The sequence below is a fragment of the Leptonotus elevatus genome, chromosome 7 (genome assembly GCF_054856555.1).
Source record: "Leptonotus elevatus isolate MCC_2025b chromosome 7, RoL_Lele_1.0, whole genome shotgun sequence".
NCBI classification, from domain to species: domain Eukaryota; kingdom Metazoa; phylum Chordata; class Actinopteri; order Syngnathiformes; family Syngnathidae; genus Leptonotus; species Leptonotus elevatus.
Window position 1 is genome coordinate 18,666,666 of NC_141245.1, and position 14,835 is coordinate 18,681,500.

Here is a 14,835-nt window from a genome sequence, read left to right on the forward strand (position 1 = left end):
AAGGCCAAATTTGCTCCCCATTATGAAAAACTGTCTATACTACAAAATCAATGTCACTTGCATCTCTAAACAGCACAATGTTGTACTTTGGGTGTAGTATACCGACAATGTATAACGTAACTATCAGGTTCCTTAAAGGGAAAATTGCTCCCCTTGGTCCAATGATGCGCTTAAAGAACAGCGTCGTTTTCTCTGTAATGTAAAAAGACACCATCTGGCTGAAGGAGTACCTTTAGGAGGATTAAAGGTGTTGCCATGGCAAATAAAAAAAAAGTGTCTACAAGCCTATTCAGATAAAACCAAATTGAATCCATCCATTTGAACTACAGGGAGGCGAAAACCTCCGCAATTAAAGTTGCATATTGGCTTGGAGCGAGCCTGATAATGTTGTGCAAATGGCTCCACTTTACTTCTTCTATCTCTGCTGCTTTTTATTCTAATCAATGAGCCTCCACGTCGTCTGATCAACTTCCTGCTCCCGTTTAAAAGCCCAGAAAGTGGATTACATCATTGCTTGTGCCACTCAGGCTGGAGAGAGAAAGAGAGAGAGAGAGTGAGGAGGAAGAGGACGAGATCCACCCACACAAACATTTTTTCTGTTGCATGAATCCGACCCACGCTAAGACTGCCGCTCCAAAAGGGAGAAGAACAAAAAATGTCTCACCTGGTTGTCGATGAGCAGGGCAAGGTGTCTCCTCTCCCGCGCCACGCTACTCCCGCCGCGCATCCTCGCCTCCTCTCCCGGATGCATGCCTCTGCAAGGACGGCGCTCAAGTTAGCGCTAGAGCGCGGCACGATAGGAAGCGGCGGAGCGACACCAACCTGTGCGTGGAGTTCCTCAGCATGGCGCCGTCCCTCTCGCTCGCTCGCTCGTTCTCTTGCAGGCGCTTTCCCCTTCTGTCCGCAGCCAGTCACGGATCAAGTGGACACTTTGAGAGGGGAGCAGCCGGAAAGATGACCTGACTTGGTTTGGAGGGGGTGGGTAGGTAGGTTGGGGGGGTGGGAGGGGGGGGGGGGGTCGATTCCTCGCAGCCAATCGGATGCTGACTGCGTGCGCGCGTTTTTATACAGCGTGTCACTGCATGCATTAGTGCACGTTGGAAGTGCGTGCTTTGGAAATGCACCAAAAAAGTGCGAGATGAATGAAGAGCATGACATCCTTCTCTATAGTCGGTGGTCATGCCAACAACAACATTTTATTTAAAACTCACTCAAATGTTTTGAGATGGGGGAAAACTCAACATTAGATTAGTGCTGTCTAACAAATATTTTTACAATTGTTAAATCTATCGATTATTTCAGCAGTTCTCAACCACGGTCCTCAAGTACCCCTATCCAGTCTGTTTTCTATGTCTCCCTCAGCCAACACAGGTGTTTCAAACGATCAGCGAATCAGAAAGGTCTGCATGAAGCCTGATAATGATCCTCAGATGTGTTGGCTGAGGGAGAGATGGAAAACAGGCTGGATAAGGGTACTCGAGGACCGGTGGAGAGCCACTGAATTATTTCACCGATTAATCGGATTAATTTTTGTGAACAATTACTGTTGACCTGCTGAAATCAGAGGATTTGGACAATTTTAGATTTAAATAAATAAATAAAAAAGTCTCCATACAATTACTCAAATAGTTATCGATTAATTTGATAATCGATTATTTGTTGAGTAGTGAATTAATTTTGACAGCTCTACATTAGATGGCATTCTGTAATAAACTGTAAAAAGAGAGCTCTAAACACATTTCAGAAGGCCAATTCCTACTTCATTTTCATATTAATAAGAATTTTGATTGTTTCTTTTGTAATAATATTTCTTGAGATGGTGAATTGTGGATTTTCATTACCTATAAGCTAATCAAACTACGTACTGTATATGAGCTGCTTTTTGACTTGAACTACTGAAGTTCACTTTATTATAACAATTCTTATTTATGAAGATGCAAGTGTATTCGCATTATTTAATCTTTATTATTCCCCACTTTAGACTACAACTACATCTTCCAACGTGATCATTTGGATTCTTCAAAGTTGAACACAATTTGCTGTGGTGCTGACTTTCAAATTGGTCTAAGTTATACAAAAAAAAACTAATTAATTTGTTTTAAAGTGTACTGGCAGTGTTTTAATGTTCCAACATGCCTTAAAAGTGTAATGAAAAGTGTGTAATACAAAAAAAAAGTAAAATTAATCACACTTTACCTGAGACACAAAGGAAGAGGGTACAGGGAGTGTTTGCAGAGCAAAGCTGTCACCTATTTGTGTTTTAGTTATTGTCATTAAAGGGGAAGCCTTAAATTAAGAAATTCAATGCAGCCCCACTAATCTAAAGACAGTATTCTGATTAACATTATGATTGTGAAACATGAATAAAGAAGCAAAATCCACACGCTTTTATCCATCTCAGGGGGCGAACATTTTGCTACTTGCTGTCAACTGAAAATGTCATCACAGGTAACGACCAATCACGGCTGAGCTTGCGAGTGTCACATGACCAATCTCAGAAAACACTTTATGTCAAAATGGACATAATTTTTTTTTCTGCTTTTGTGAATGATGAAATGAAAATGACATTTCGCTTTGAATTTCTCTATATTATCGCGTGTGACCTGACTGACCTTGACAAATGGACCTTTGACTCATTGAAAAATAAATTAATTGTTGGCCTTTTAATATTTGCACCTGAGTACCTCTACTCTTCCTCAACTGAGGTTCCACATAATTACAATATACACATTATTTTTTGACTCAGGAACATTAACCCCACCACTCCCCATTGAGAACTACTGCATTACCTTTAGCGTAGGTTAGTGCGTGTGCTCATTGGGGTAATTTAGGGACATGATATTGTGGGGGAAGAAAACACTTTAGAATCCTTGACTTGGACTTGGGAATGGAAACATATTATTATTATCAGACTCACTCAAACCTAATACACAACTTTTTAAATTCTCATGATTTTGTATCTATAATTGATTTGTTTTGGGGAATCGCATAAGGGGGTAAGAAAATGGCTGCAAAACTTTTGTTTCCTATGTCATGGAAAAAAACATACTTAAAAAAAAAAACTCCTTCCAGCTCTAATGATTTTATTTTGTTGTGAAGCAGCAGTAACAATCAAAGGAAAGACAAGCGACCGTGATCCTGTCACTTTGGGGCCGTCTTGGTACTCTGGTGGCGCCCTTAAAAGTACACTTTTTGCACACTTTGGCCCTGGAAAAGGTGCATCGCACTGCAGGAACATTAGGGCCCAAGGGGACACTCAGTTGGCCACAGGAAACTTTCAGGAAGTATCAATAACTAAAAGTTGGTTTAACTTTCGGTGCAAATGCGGCTTTAGTGTCCAATACTTAATCTTGAGAGTTACATTAGTGTAGATCACTCCTTGAGGAGAGCAATTGATTCCTCCTGTACCCCCATTTCTGATGAGTGCAGGAATAACTCTGGTCCAGACTCCAGACTGTTAACAAGCTTCTTTTTTTCCCCCCCGCTCGGTTTTAATAACTCTTTATTTTATAGGTATTAGTTAATATTAAACAGGTCTGATTCATCCTATTTAGCACGTATGGGTTAAGTAATTTAACGCATGCTATAAAACAACTGCAGGGACTGTAAAAGTGGCGAATGTGCTGAGTCGCCCTAAGCGTTTGGACAATTCACAAGGCTGTGACTGTGAATGCAAATAAATAAAAACGATGTGAATTGAAGGAGTTTGATCTTGACGGTCCCCAATTTGTCTCAACGCACCCCTCTGAGTGTAACTGTGAGGTTGCACTGGTTGTAACATTTTTTTTTTTTAGAACGTGCCAAGCATAAAATGCAGCAAAACAGCATCTGTGCTCTGTGTCCCAAACTGACAAATTAATTGAACCCAAACAAGGGAAGGGGGAAAAAAAAGATACCTGTCCACACAGCCGGAATAACAATCACCCGTGTGAAGGTTGAAAGTGGCTTGAAGGTACAAACGTGATGTCTACAAGTTCACAAGGTGGTAAACACTCTCTCTCCCATTTCTTATTGTCATTGCATACTTGTCTGGAGTCGCATCGCTAAAGGAGTTCAGCCGGCCGAATGAAGGGCATCACTTGAGAACGCTCCTGTGGGCAAGCGATGACAGATGGCTGGAACAGTGGCCTGGCAGCTGAGAGCAGAAAGGAAAAAGAGCAGGAGAAGACCTCATTTGGAGCTGAGGAGGTGGTGATGGATAAACAAATACATCAGCGGGGCATTAAAATCAATCCTTCTGGCTCACCATCAAGACCTGAAGGAGCACATTATAGGCCTAATGAATTATGGCCAAATCCCAGAAGTCGAATGAGCATTTTCTTGAACAAATATGCCTCAAAAGCAGTGGTTCTTAACATTGTTGGAGGTACTGAACCTCACCAGTTTTCTATGCGCATTCACCGTTTTTTTTTTTTATTAACTAATTTGCCATGGTCCCAAAAACGTATTTATACATTGTTTGTGTTTTTTTTTATGCTAGAGCGTACAGAAGGCTATGATGCAGCCTCTGACCTTGAAGAGGTCACCCAAAGCAATGGTAGTTATCACAAAAAATGGCCAGCAGGTGGGAGCAGAGTATAAGAGATCAGCCAGGGCCATGTTGCAACAATTTTTTTGCCAGTGTTTTCAACAGAAATAATAATAAAGTGTATAATGATGAAACTTAGCTATATTCTAATGCTTATTGCTGCAAAATGGAAACAGATACAAATATACTTTTTTCCTGATGAAAGAAGAGACTTTTTTTGGTATAACACAATATTCTGTGGGCCTTGCAAAATCAGTCAAAATCCAGTAAACCAGCCGGGAGCAAAGGGGGTTGCTTCAGTGAAAATGGCTGGGCGTGAATGAGCTAAGGAAGTGTTCTTTAGTTTGGCTAGATAGCTAGACTATAATTGTTCAACTTGGAATTGCAAACCATGCAGTTAGGACGTTGACTCCCATCACGCAACTCAAACCAACTCTATTTTTATAGATTTATTTTATTATTTTCTTGTTTTGAGTTTTCCTTGGTTCTTGTTTTTCTTTATTTTTGGGTTGGTGGGGGGTAGGGGGGTCATACCAGTGACAGGAAAGAATTAACAAGATAATGACCATAGAACAAGGACTTTAAAAAGACAAGAATGTTAAAAACTACTTATATCAATAAAGGCTTGATGGTGTCAAGATAGCTGTACACAAAAAACAGACCATTTTAATTATAAAGGTCTCCCTTGGGGAAGGGGGAGGGATGAAAACAAATTGGAAGAAAATAGTGCTATATATTTAAGAATGTTAATTATAATAAATGGTATTGTGTCTACTACGAGACTAATTGTGTGCATGATACCTGTGCTCCAAGCTTGGAGAGATAGCGGTTGCGCAATCCAAATGCAGACATTGGTGACAGTCTAGCCACATCGCCTTCTGTCAGCTGACTGGGCCGCCGCATGTTCCTACAACAAAACGTCAAGACTTTGAGCAGGTCCATAAACACAAAAAACCTCACATACTCACTGTGGAGAATAAAATAAAAACCGACTGCGGTGTTCAGAAAGATGTTTATTCCAAAAATGTACTTGGTTTTACAAAACCAATTCATGTTTGTTCAAGCGGTTTGTAGAACTTTAGATACCTGCTGTAGTGCATCAATCATTTTCACTTGTAATAAACTGTCCTCAAAAGAACACATTAATACAACTTTTTAAAAATAGAAAAATATCATTGAGTGGTTTTAAATGAAAAAAAAAAATGTACTAATGAATCTCCAAACCAGTGAAGAGCAGATAACATAATTACATGACAATGAAGACTGCAATTAAAGTGCAATGCCCTTTTAAAGTAGTCACCATTGCCGTGCCATAGTGCGTATGATTAATTCTCGCTTGGAGAGAATCCACGATTCCCCCCCCCCCCATAAATGATATGTACAAAAGACAGCATAACATTAAAATGCACTTGAAAAAATGAGTCCAGAGGATAAGGTATTTTGGTATCTTGGGTTGAAAGGCTCCTCTCCATTTCAATATTGAAAAGGCTTTAAAATGATACATTTCTTCTTAAACAGAAGAAGAAAAAAAAAAAAAGAAGTCAGACGTTACATCCAGATATTCAGTCATTTGTGGTGGGGATGCGCCACAGATGGCAGCACTGGGCAGAGTGACAAAATCCCGCAGTCCTGACCCCCACGGCCTATGATTGACAGCTGAGGGGTGGACAGTGCGGCCTGCTGCCTCTGTATGCCCAGGACCGTGAGCGATCCCTCATCATCACCATCAACATCATCATCATCTGGAAAATAGCAATTACAGCAGGGAGAAGCATTAGTCAGTGGAAGGCAACAAAGATAAACAGATGTGACCTCATTTCCACCACTGTGAACACACCGTGCAAAAATGAGAACAGAAAGTAAAATGTGGCCCACCAAAACAACTAGTGCAACATTACATCAACAAGTGTAAAGTGCTGAAAGGTTTCTTCCATCATGTCTAACATTGTCTTTAACAGATTAGATCTCATTGCGCTGGTGTACCTAATGAAGTGGCTGGTGAGGGTAGACGTACCATCAGACTAAATAGACGATTCAGCTCGGGGTGAAAATGTGCAGAGCAACTCTCAGAACAGCCACAAATATGTGTGCGCCATTTGATTAGACGAGTGGGTTGTTCATTACGTTTCTAAGACGCCTGCGAGTGGGCGGAAAAGCGACGGCGGCGGGTGAAGAGCGGCTGCTACTCACTCAGCATCTGAAGTGGCTTCTTTCAAGAGTTTGGCTCTGGCTGCAGCTGACCGGTTCAAATCTCCTCCTGGAGGGAGAGACACACGAGAGGAGATGGAAGTGATTAAGAGGAGAGGAGCGAAGGGCTTCTTCACCAGCACGGATAAAATATACTCTTACCTCTTAGATAATCCGCTAAGTAAAGCATCACCACCGCCATCAATGCCACTGCAAGACAAGAGAGCACAAATGTGGAAAAATCCCCAAAATACTGTCAATCATGAAAAAAAAAAAAAAAGACTTACTGCAGATGCAGGCACAGAAAAAGACTTGCAGAAACAGGTATCCTCTGGTGTCGAGGATGGCTCCTGCTGCCATGGCGATGAGAGCTAATCCCAGGTTTTGGATGGACTGCATGCTACAGCGAGGAACATCACCATCAATGAAACACAATAAACAACAGTTCATTAGAAGGAAAATAAATCAAAGGGTACGTACAAGCCATAAGCTGTCCCCAGCTGGTGCTCAGGTACCACAAAGGCCACCATGGGCCACAGTGCGCATGCCAAGAGGGAGTAGGACAAGCCCATCAGCGACTGGAAGACACAAAGAAGCGAGATTATATAATCTACAAGAATAACATTATAATTATTAATATAACTAATTAATACATTGAATAAAATTGCAAACTGCAAACGTCAAATTGTCAATTAAAAAAAACTGGTAACGAAAAAAAAAAGAAAAAAAAGCATAAAGCTAACTTAATTTTTCGTTGGTCCATTACTGCATTAATTAAAGCATTAGTGTCAGAAACTGAATTTCACAGGTTACCATGCCGATCCAAGGGCTCCAGAAAGTAAAGGCCAGCATCATGTGAGCGGCGAGCGTGGCGCACACGGCGCACATCACCCAAATCACGTTCCTCCCCGTCCTGTCTACCACAAAGCCAAAAACGGGAGACGCCGGCGCCGAGATGATGTAAACGATGCTGAGGGAATCAGAAAGGCACATGGTGATGGATTACACTATTAAAAAAAATAAAAACACTGATTTTTATCTCATTTTTACCACTTAGACATAAAAAAAAAAAGGCATTCATTAATTTCATGCAATATATGGTGCCGATCCAAATCCAGAACAAAGTAATTTCCAGAAAGGCACAATAACCACAACAGTGAATTGATTAGACAAGAAATATACTTATGAGAGGCAGAGTGAAGTAGACCAACTCCTGTTTAATAAATGAATGAATGAATGAATGAATGAATAAATAAATAAATAAATAAGAAAAGAAAATACTTTTTTTTAATGTACCTGTATAAAAACAAATATTATTTTTTCAGTCTCTGTATAAAAATTTGAAAACTCTTTAAAAAAAAAAAAGATTTGGAGAGAGAGAATGTGGCTGCAGAAGTGTGCACACCCTGTTGTAAATGGAAATCACAAAACCTGGTATTTGTTCAGTTATGTAGACTATTTATAGCTGATGTAAATGAGAAAAAAAACATTTATGGGGAGAATGCAAGTAAACAATTATGCTGATAAATGAAATATCTGTGTTGGTATAAACATTTCCTCAGCAGCCATTAATTGCATCTGATGTGAATTACCTGTTGAGAGCTCTGGCTTGAGCAGGGGAAAAGTCGAACTTCTCCATGAAGAAGACCCTGGAGACAAAGTAGGCAAGATGACGATGTTGCTCAGCACTTGCACTTAAGCAGCTTTCCCTCTGGCATCCGTCATTTTGGCTAAAATTTGTACTACAAATACGCAACCACTTGCTTTGGGAGCGCAGTGGAGTGGAGTGGAGAAGCTATGTCAGTCACTAAGTGATTTGAGAGCATCTTTCAAGTTGCGACGACGTCAATTGATTTGTCTCATCGCCGAGCCATTTTCAAAACCACTTTCCATTTCTGACCCCCACCTCCACCCCTCTGTGGCTTGATAATAATACAGCGTTGTGCCAATAAAACGTACTGCACACATGGACATTGTGCTCATCTAACGAGGCGCTCTATTTTACTCCTAGCGTGCCCTTCAAACATAATGACGTCTTGTTTAGGAGTTGAATTCTCTTCCTCATTCACTCAAGGACAATAAATATGTTTTCGACAGATGCCTACGACGCTCAGTGCTCCCCATAAGAAACTATTATTGTAAATTATATGCATTGTTATAGCATCTGTAAACTTAATAACAACTCTAATGAGACATAAAATAGTCTCATTCAAAATTCAGTTGCACATTTCCTAAGACAAGCTCACAGCTCTCCTATTAACTAGAGAAGAGTGGAAATGATAACAATTGAGCAGTAGACACACTGCACTTTGTTATTTTTTTAGCGGTGGAATAAAGTAATCCCAAACAATGGACATGCTCTGTAGTTTGTGAACGGTTTCGTCCTAGTTCGTCGCCATCGCGCCAACTTATTTTTTTTACATGGAGTGATGCGTATAAGTCTGTAGAAAAAATATTCCTGAAAAACTTCCAGGCAGATTTGGTGTTTAACATTTTTGTAATCCAATTATTTGGGTTATTTGTTTACCCCTTGCTGATAATAGTGTTTCAGTGAATTCAGGGATGATAAAAACCTCTTTAAAAAACACACACACACACACACATTAAAATACTTAAAGTGATTGTTGGTTGACTGAGTGGGCGCTTGTGTAGTACTCACTGTCCCAGTCCAATAAAAGGGAAGATGGCCACATAGTAGCTCACGCAAATGATGAAGATGATCCACAGGGGCAAGGGGAAGTCTTTCACATCAGTCAGTTGAATTACCTCGCCTGACAGTCAAGATACAAATATGCATTGAAGCAGAAACTAATTTAAAGAAAGACATATATAATTAAGTCACAGCCATGTTTTTTACTGCGCATATTAATTAAGTCAGAGATCATTTGTAACTAAAAGTGGACAGCGAAAATAACTACCCGTAGTGTAAATCTGTTGATACTAGGGGTCAAAAGGAGACATAAACAAAACATAGTCAGAACGCTTTACCTGTTTTCCCCTGCTCCTTCTTGAGGATTTTCTCCGCTCTTTTGTCGAGGAATGCCAGCACCAGAGCGCAGATTAGCGAGAAAAAGCAGGTTACAGCAGCTGAGGAGAGAAAATAGGATTAAGCTTGAATATGGTAATTGATGCAAATATTGATGGCAAAGATTTCAAGCTACAATGATAGCTGAATTTAATTTAGCACATGGCAAGAACCCTGATAATAATTGTTGACTTCAGCCATGGGGTAACCTCAAAATAGAGCTCCCATAAAGACAGGAAAAGCATCAACCTTATTTTTACTCGAATTAGTTTTTCAAGACACAGGCATTCACTTGGTCAGTTTTTCTGATTTTTTTTTTTTTTTAAAGAGTGTGCTACAGATCCAAAACTCTCGATGTGTTAGCATATTTCATAACATCTGGCGACCATCAATTCACATTGATTTCCTTGCAAAGGAAGGACAGTCAGTTTGTGGCGGTAAATGCCATGAATGCATGTGCATTCATCGTAATGGGTAAGAAAGTTGATTTGTGATACACATCCACAGTAAACACAACTAAGGCCTGACTGGTTTTTTTTTTAACTAAAATGCCTTGTATTACAGGCTTCATAGAGTGAAATGTGTGGCAAGACTTACAAAACCACGCATTGGATATTGAAGTGTCAGCAATGACTACTTGTTGATCTAAAATGTGTTATATTTAAGTGACATATGCATGCCATGTTGGAAAAAAAAAAGTTTGCTTTTGAACTAATTTTCTCCCAAAAACTTATAAAAAAGTTATATTTTAAATATTGCCATGGTCCCAAATGTATGTTTTTTTATGCTAGGGCATACAGAAGGATTTGATGCAGCCTCTGACCTGTATAGGTCACTTAAATCACTGGTAGTATTACAAAAGACGACCAGCAGGTGGCAGCAGAGTATAAGAGGTCAACAATGGCCATGTTGCAAGAAGCTCTTTCCCCCAGCGTTTTCAACAGGATTGTGAATAATGAGGAAATTTAGCTATATCCTAATGATAATTTCTGCAAAACAGAAACAGATACAAATATACTATATTTTCCTTATGAAAGAAGAGACTCTAATCTTTCTTTTGGTAGGTTCCATGTTTTTATAACAATAGAACACAATATTCTGTGGGCCTTGCAAAATCAGTCAAAATCCAGTAAAACAGCCGGGAGCGAAGGGGGTTGCTTCAGTGAAAATGGCTGGGAGTGAATGAGTTAACATATAACACATTGTCACCACCAGTGCACACCATGACATCATGAAACCCAAAGAATAAATCAACAACACCGGCAAAGTTGCTGAGTAAGTCGTAATTTCCTTGACACACTTGTTTCTAAAAGCTGATGTGTTAAAAATAAATAGAAGTGACACTTCCTGTGACTAGTCATTCACACGAGCTGCCTGTTGCACTTTCACTTCTCCTTCTAGTCCGTTGGGTGAGATTTTTAAATAAAACCACTAAAGGCTCGAGTAACTCCAGAGATACGTAACCCAATCCTGAATGTTGCTACATTTCACATTGCTACTTTACCTATCATGAGCGAGCAGCCTAGCGTGATGTGACCTGGAGCGCCGACCAGGAGAGACACTTTGCTGTACACCCAGCCCATGATGTTCATATTCACCGTGCTGCCCTGTACAGCGTGGGAGTGTATGCATTCACGTATCAATGAGCTGCTTCTGAACACTAGTTGGGCAGAAAGTGATGTTTTTACCAAGCGAGCCATGCTCAGCTGAAGACCAAACACCAGGTTGAGCTCCTTCCCTTTAAACCAGTTGACGGCATACGTGTTCTGGGCCACGGCCAGGGACTCCCCTCCAATTCTATACACAACAACACAGCATAAAACAGGCATCTGCTTGGAGAGCAACTAAGACTAAAAGCCAAATTATAATCACAATGGTAACTCACTTAAACCCTTAATCCCTCTATAAAAATACATACATACATCTAAAATGCAATACTTTCCCAGAAAGGCACATTTTTATAAAGTACTGTATAGCTGAGTTAGCCAGAGTATATAAAAACATTCATTTTCCTTATTTGGGATTAATATATTCAACAAAACATCCTTTTTAAGAAAAATGGTTGCCTGCATTCATCTTTAACGTGCCAATTGAAATCGAAGGGTTAACAGTACAATATATACTTCTAATGTGGTGGTTTTCCAATAAAGTACGACCACATAAAATATGTTGCTCACCCAAATATAAAGCGTCCAATTTCCATTAACCAAAAATGATTCACCAAAGCTCCAGTGGCAAATATGAGCTGTATGGGTGAAAAAAAAAACCATTAAAATCACATTCGATCAAGTTTTTGTCTTGAGAATAAAAACAGGAACATAATACAAACCCACCTGTCCAACACAAACAAACAGGGAAAAGATGATGGTTCCCAGCCTAACAAGAAAAAATCATGTGGAAATACAGGTATGTTTTTGTTCACATTTGGTAGTCATTAAACGTATTAAATGCTGACAGTACCTGATGCCAAAGACCCTGTCAATGAGAAATCCTCCAAAGAAGCAGAGGATGACGTTGGGCCACGAGTACCAGGCATATAACTGCATGAACTTGGCCGTGTTCAGGTCCAAATCCTTCACAAAACACAAGTTGGTTGCATTTTGACAACTATAACTAGACACAACAAGTGAAATAAAAGCGTTGTGATTAGACATGGGCCGATAACCGGTTTGACAATTTACCGTGGTTTTAAAAAGTCAAGGTTTCAATAACCGCTAATAATGTCTGGCACCGGTAATGAGCTCTTCTTGAGTTACATAAACAAGCCAATTTTAAGTTAATTGCCTCGAATTAACTTCCTTCTCCTTTTACAGCGAGTGGACGTGCAGTTGACACGCAGAGAAAGAGGGAAGAAGGGAAAGGAGTGGATGGTGCGGATAAGAGGCGTAAATGTCCTTTAAATAAATAAATAAATAAGTAAGTGTGCACGTGTAGGTGCAAGCGTGTCCACAAAGACAACATAAGTAACTGGGGTCTGTTCTATAAATACCTCAACCGTTGCGGGACACTGTGACTCGCTAAGAAGAATTAAAACAAGAAAGAATGTCACCGTTAATTTATTTAAACTTAGCACGGTACAAGTTTCTTCATTAATGTACCAAATATTCTAATATTTTGTTTAAAAATGAAATAGAATTTTTTGAATGAAAACAAAATCAGTTTTTATTTACCCAAATATATATATATTTTTTTTATATTTTAGAGCTGTAATTTTAATAACGTGACACCGCAATAGTTTTGCTCACGGTTATCATACCTACAAAATCGAATATCGGCACATGCCTTGTTGTGATATTAATTGATTTGATCAATTAGTTCGAGGTTATTGCTTGGGACAATTTTGTATGCTACTTGTGTCATTCAAAAGTTATCTTCACTGATTTGCACTGCTTGCACCGACAACATGGCTACAAAAACAAAGGCATTATTGGTATGTTAAAAAAAAAGCCATAAAAACAAGGTTGAACTTTGTGGCCTGGTGTTATCGGCGCAAACACAACACATGATGTCGGTTGTTTATTTTTGCTTCCGCTCTTGAAAAGATACAAAAACACATATATTGATTTGTACAGGTTATAGGTCACATTAGGTGGTGGGGGGGGGGGTGGAAATGATGTGGCTTTGTTATTATTATTTCACACAAAAACTTACACGAACAGGGGTGTATTGACTTTACTTTTTTATTTACTGTAACTTCATGAGACAGTTTTCTTACTTCCACTCCCTTTCAGGCAAAATCCTACAGGTTGTTTTTCTCATTTTTTTCTGTCACATATGTTGTTGATATTATGAAACTACAGTATGAATTGTTTCTCTTGTGTTCAATTGTAAAATTCTACCTGGAAAAGAAAATGAATGAAAATGAGAAAAACACTGTGTACAGCCCAGCTGTCATACAGCGTGATGACTCATTTTATGATAATTTTATGATAACATCTAGAGTGATCATTTATTAGGGATCGTGTTCACATTTATTTTCACATCACACATCATCAAGATTTTTTTCTTTTTTTTATGGCAATGGGATTGTTTCCTTGTAAACTGAAAAACTAAAGCAAATCCCATTAGAGAAAAACAAAAAGTAAAACTCGTTTTAAATAATGCCATTGTCATGTGCTTTTTCTATGGGGGATTGAAGGGATTTGGTTTGTTACGAGATGGATATATTGTTGTGGTTATACTTTAAACATGATTTTCTGGAGGCATATGTCTTAAATGCAGTAAAAAAATATATAATGCTCTGATGTTGTGTTGTCATTTTACACCACCAAATGGGATAATTTACCTGGAGGACTTGAGTCTGAAGAGAAGCAGGGTTATCATAACAGAAGTAGCTTCCTGGGGGGGGGGGGGGGGGGGGGGGGACACCACAAGCAAACAATTTGAACTTTGCACGTGACACTAGAGTTAAGTGAAGCTCAAGGTTCTTTAACGTAAACAACAGTTTAAAAGCAAGCCCGATACTCCACGCTGGCGCCTTTGCTTGCTTACCGAAACCGAGGAAGCACATAAAAACCAGGACAACGACGCGGTGTAAGACGTGAGCTGGGTCGCAAATGGCGGGTAGCGGAGTGCTGGCACGGCCGCTGCTTTCCTCTCCGCCGGACACGGAGTTATCATTCGCAGCTTCTGCCAGCAGCTGGGTCCGGTCCTCCTCGATGTCCGCCATGTTTAGTATCCGCGGAGGAAAAGTTGACGGAAGTGAATAAGCGGCAGGCGGCACATCACGTGACCTGGCGCACGTCAGTCATGTGACTGCAGGAGACAAGTCAGGAACCCGGAACGGAAGTGACGAAAAAGAGTTTGTTTGGATTTCAAATCAGACTGTTTGTTGTTAGGTCATATGCTTAAAATAAGTGAAATGCTTAAGTATAAAAAAAAAATAGATTTAAGTACTGTACATTATTTATTCCATAATTACAACAATAGAATTGTACAAAATGCAATGGGGTAGATGCCACGGACTACCGACTTCCAGGTTCCACACAACAGCGTCGTTTCCGGCCACTGATGGTCGCGTATCAACACTCGCGCCCCAAAAAATAAATAAAAATTATATATATATATATATATATATATATATATATATATATAT

At 39.6% G+C, this 14,835-nt stretch overlaps 2 protein-coding genes across 3 annotated transcripts in view; both read right to left on the reverse strand.

The window, feature by feature from the left end:
• The window catches only part of schip1 (schwannomin interacting protein 1), a 240,859-nt gene extending 239,873 nt beyond the window's left edge, over nt 1–986 (reverse strand). Inside the window, exons 1-2 of the mRNA XM_086080872.1 lie at nt 823–986; nt 665–755 (exon numbers count right to left, since the gene is read on the reverse strand). Coding sequence (XP_085936998.1) covers nt 665–755; nt 823–845 — 114 coding nt within the window. The 5' untranslated portion in view covers nt 846–986. The remainder of the gene's footprint in view (nt 1–664; nt 756–822) is intronic.
• Nucleotides 987–3,085: 2,099 nt separating this feature from the next.
• mfsd1 (major facilitator superfamily domain containing 1) lies at nt 3,086–14,475 on the reverse strand. Of its 2 annotated transcripts, XM_086081577.1 has the most exons (17): nt 14,232–14,475; nt 14,026–14,078; nt 12,201–12,313; nt 12,074–12,116; nt 11,918–11,985; nt 11,429–11,537; nt 11,245–11,347; nt 9,704–9,802; nt 9,375–9,486; nt 8,308–8,364; nt 7,529–7,685; nt 7,196–7,293; nt 7,003–7,115; nt 6,878–6,925; nt 6,719–6,785; nt 5,330–5,435; nt 3,086–4,135 (listed from the first exon to the last, which is right to left on the reverse strand). In XM_086081577.1, the coding sequence occupies exons 1-17, from the start codon at nt 14,407–14,409 to the stop codon at nt 4,076–4,078; spliced, it is 1,584 nt and encodes a 527-aa protein (XP_085937703.1). In that variant the 5' UTR covers nt 14,410–14,475; the 3' UTR covers nt 3,086–4,075. The 2 variants fall into 2 exon arrangements, with proteins under 2 accessions (XP_085937703.1, XP_085937704.1); XM_086081578.1 differs by lacking the exons at nt 3,086–4,135; nt 5,330–5,435 and adding an exon at nt 5,529–6,270 and having other exon boundaries at nt 14,232–14,473.
• Between the last annotated feature and the right edge of the window lie 360 nt (nt 14,476–14,835).

Bases quoted from the DNA above. Each gene is read 5' to 3' on its own strand.
- mfsd1 (XM_086081577.1), bottom strand. From the start codon at position 14,409: ATGGCGGACATCGAGGAGGACCGGACCCAGCTGCTGGCAGAAGCTGCG. The intron at 11,348-11,428 runs GTAAAAACATCA...CACGCTGTACAG, and splicing joins AGCTGAGCATGGCTCGCTTG to GGCAGCACGGTGAATATGAA. The intron at 9,803-11,244 runs GTAAAGTAGCAA...TTCTCTCCTCAG, and splicing joins AGGCTGCTCGCTCATGATAG to CTGCTGTAACCTGCTTTTTC.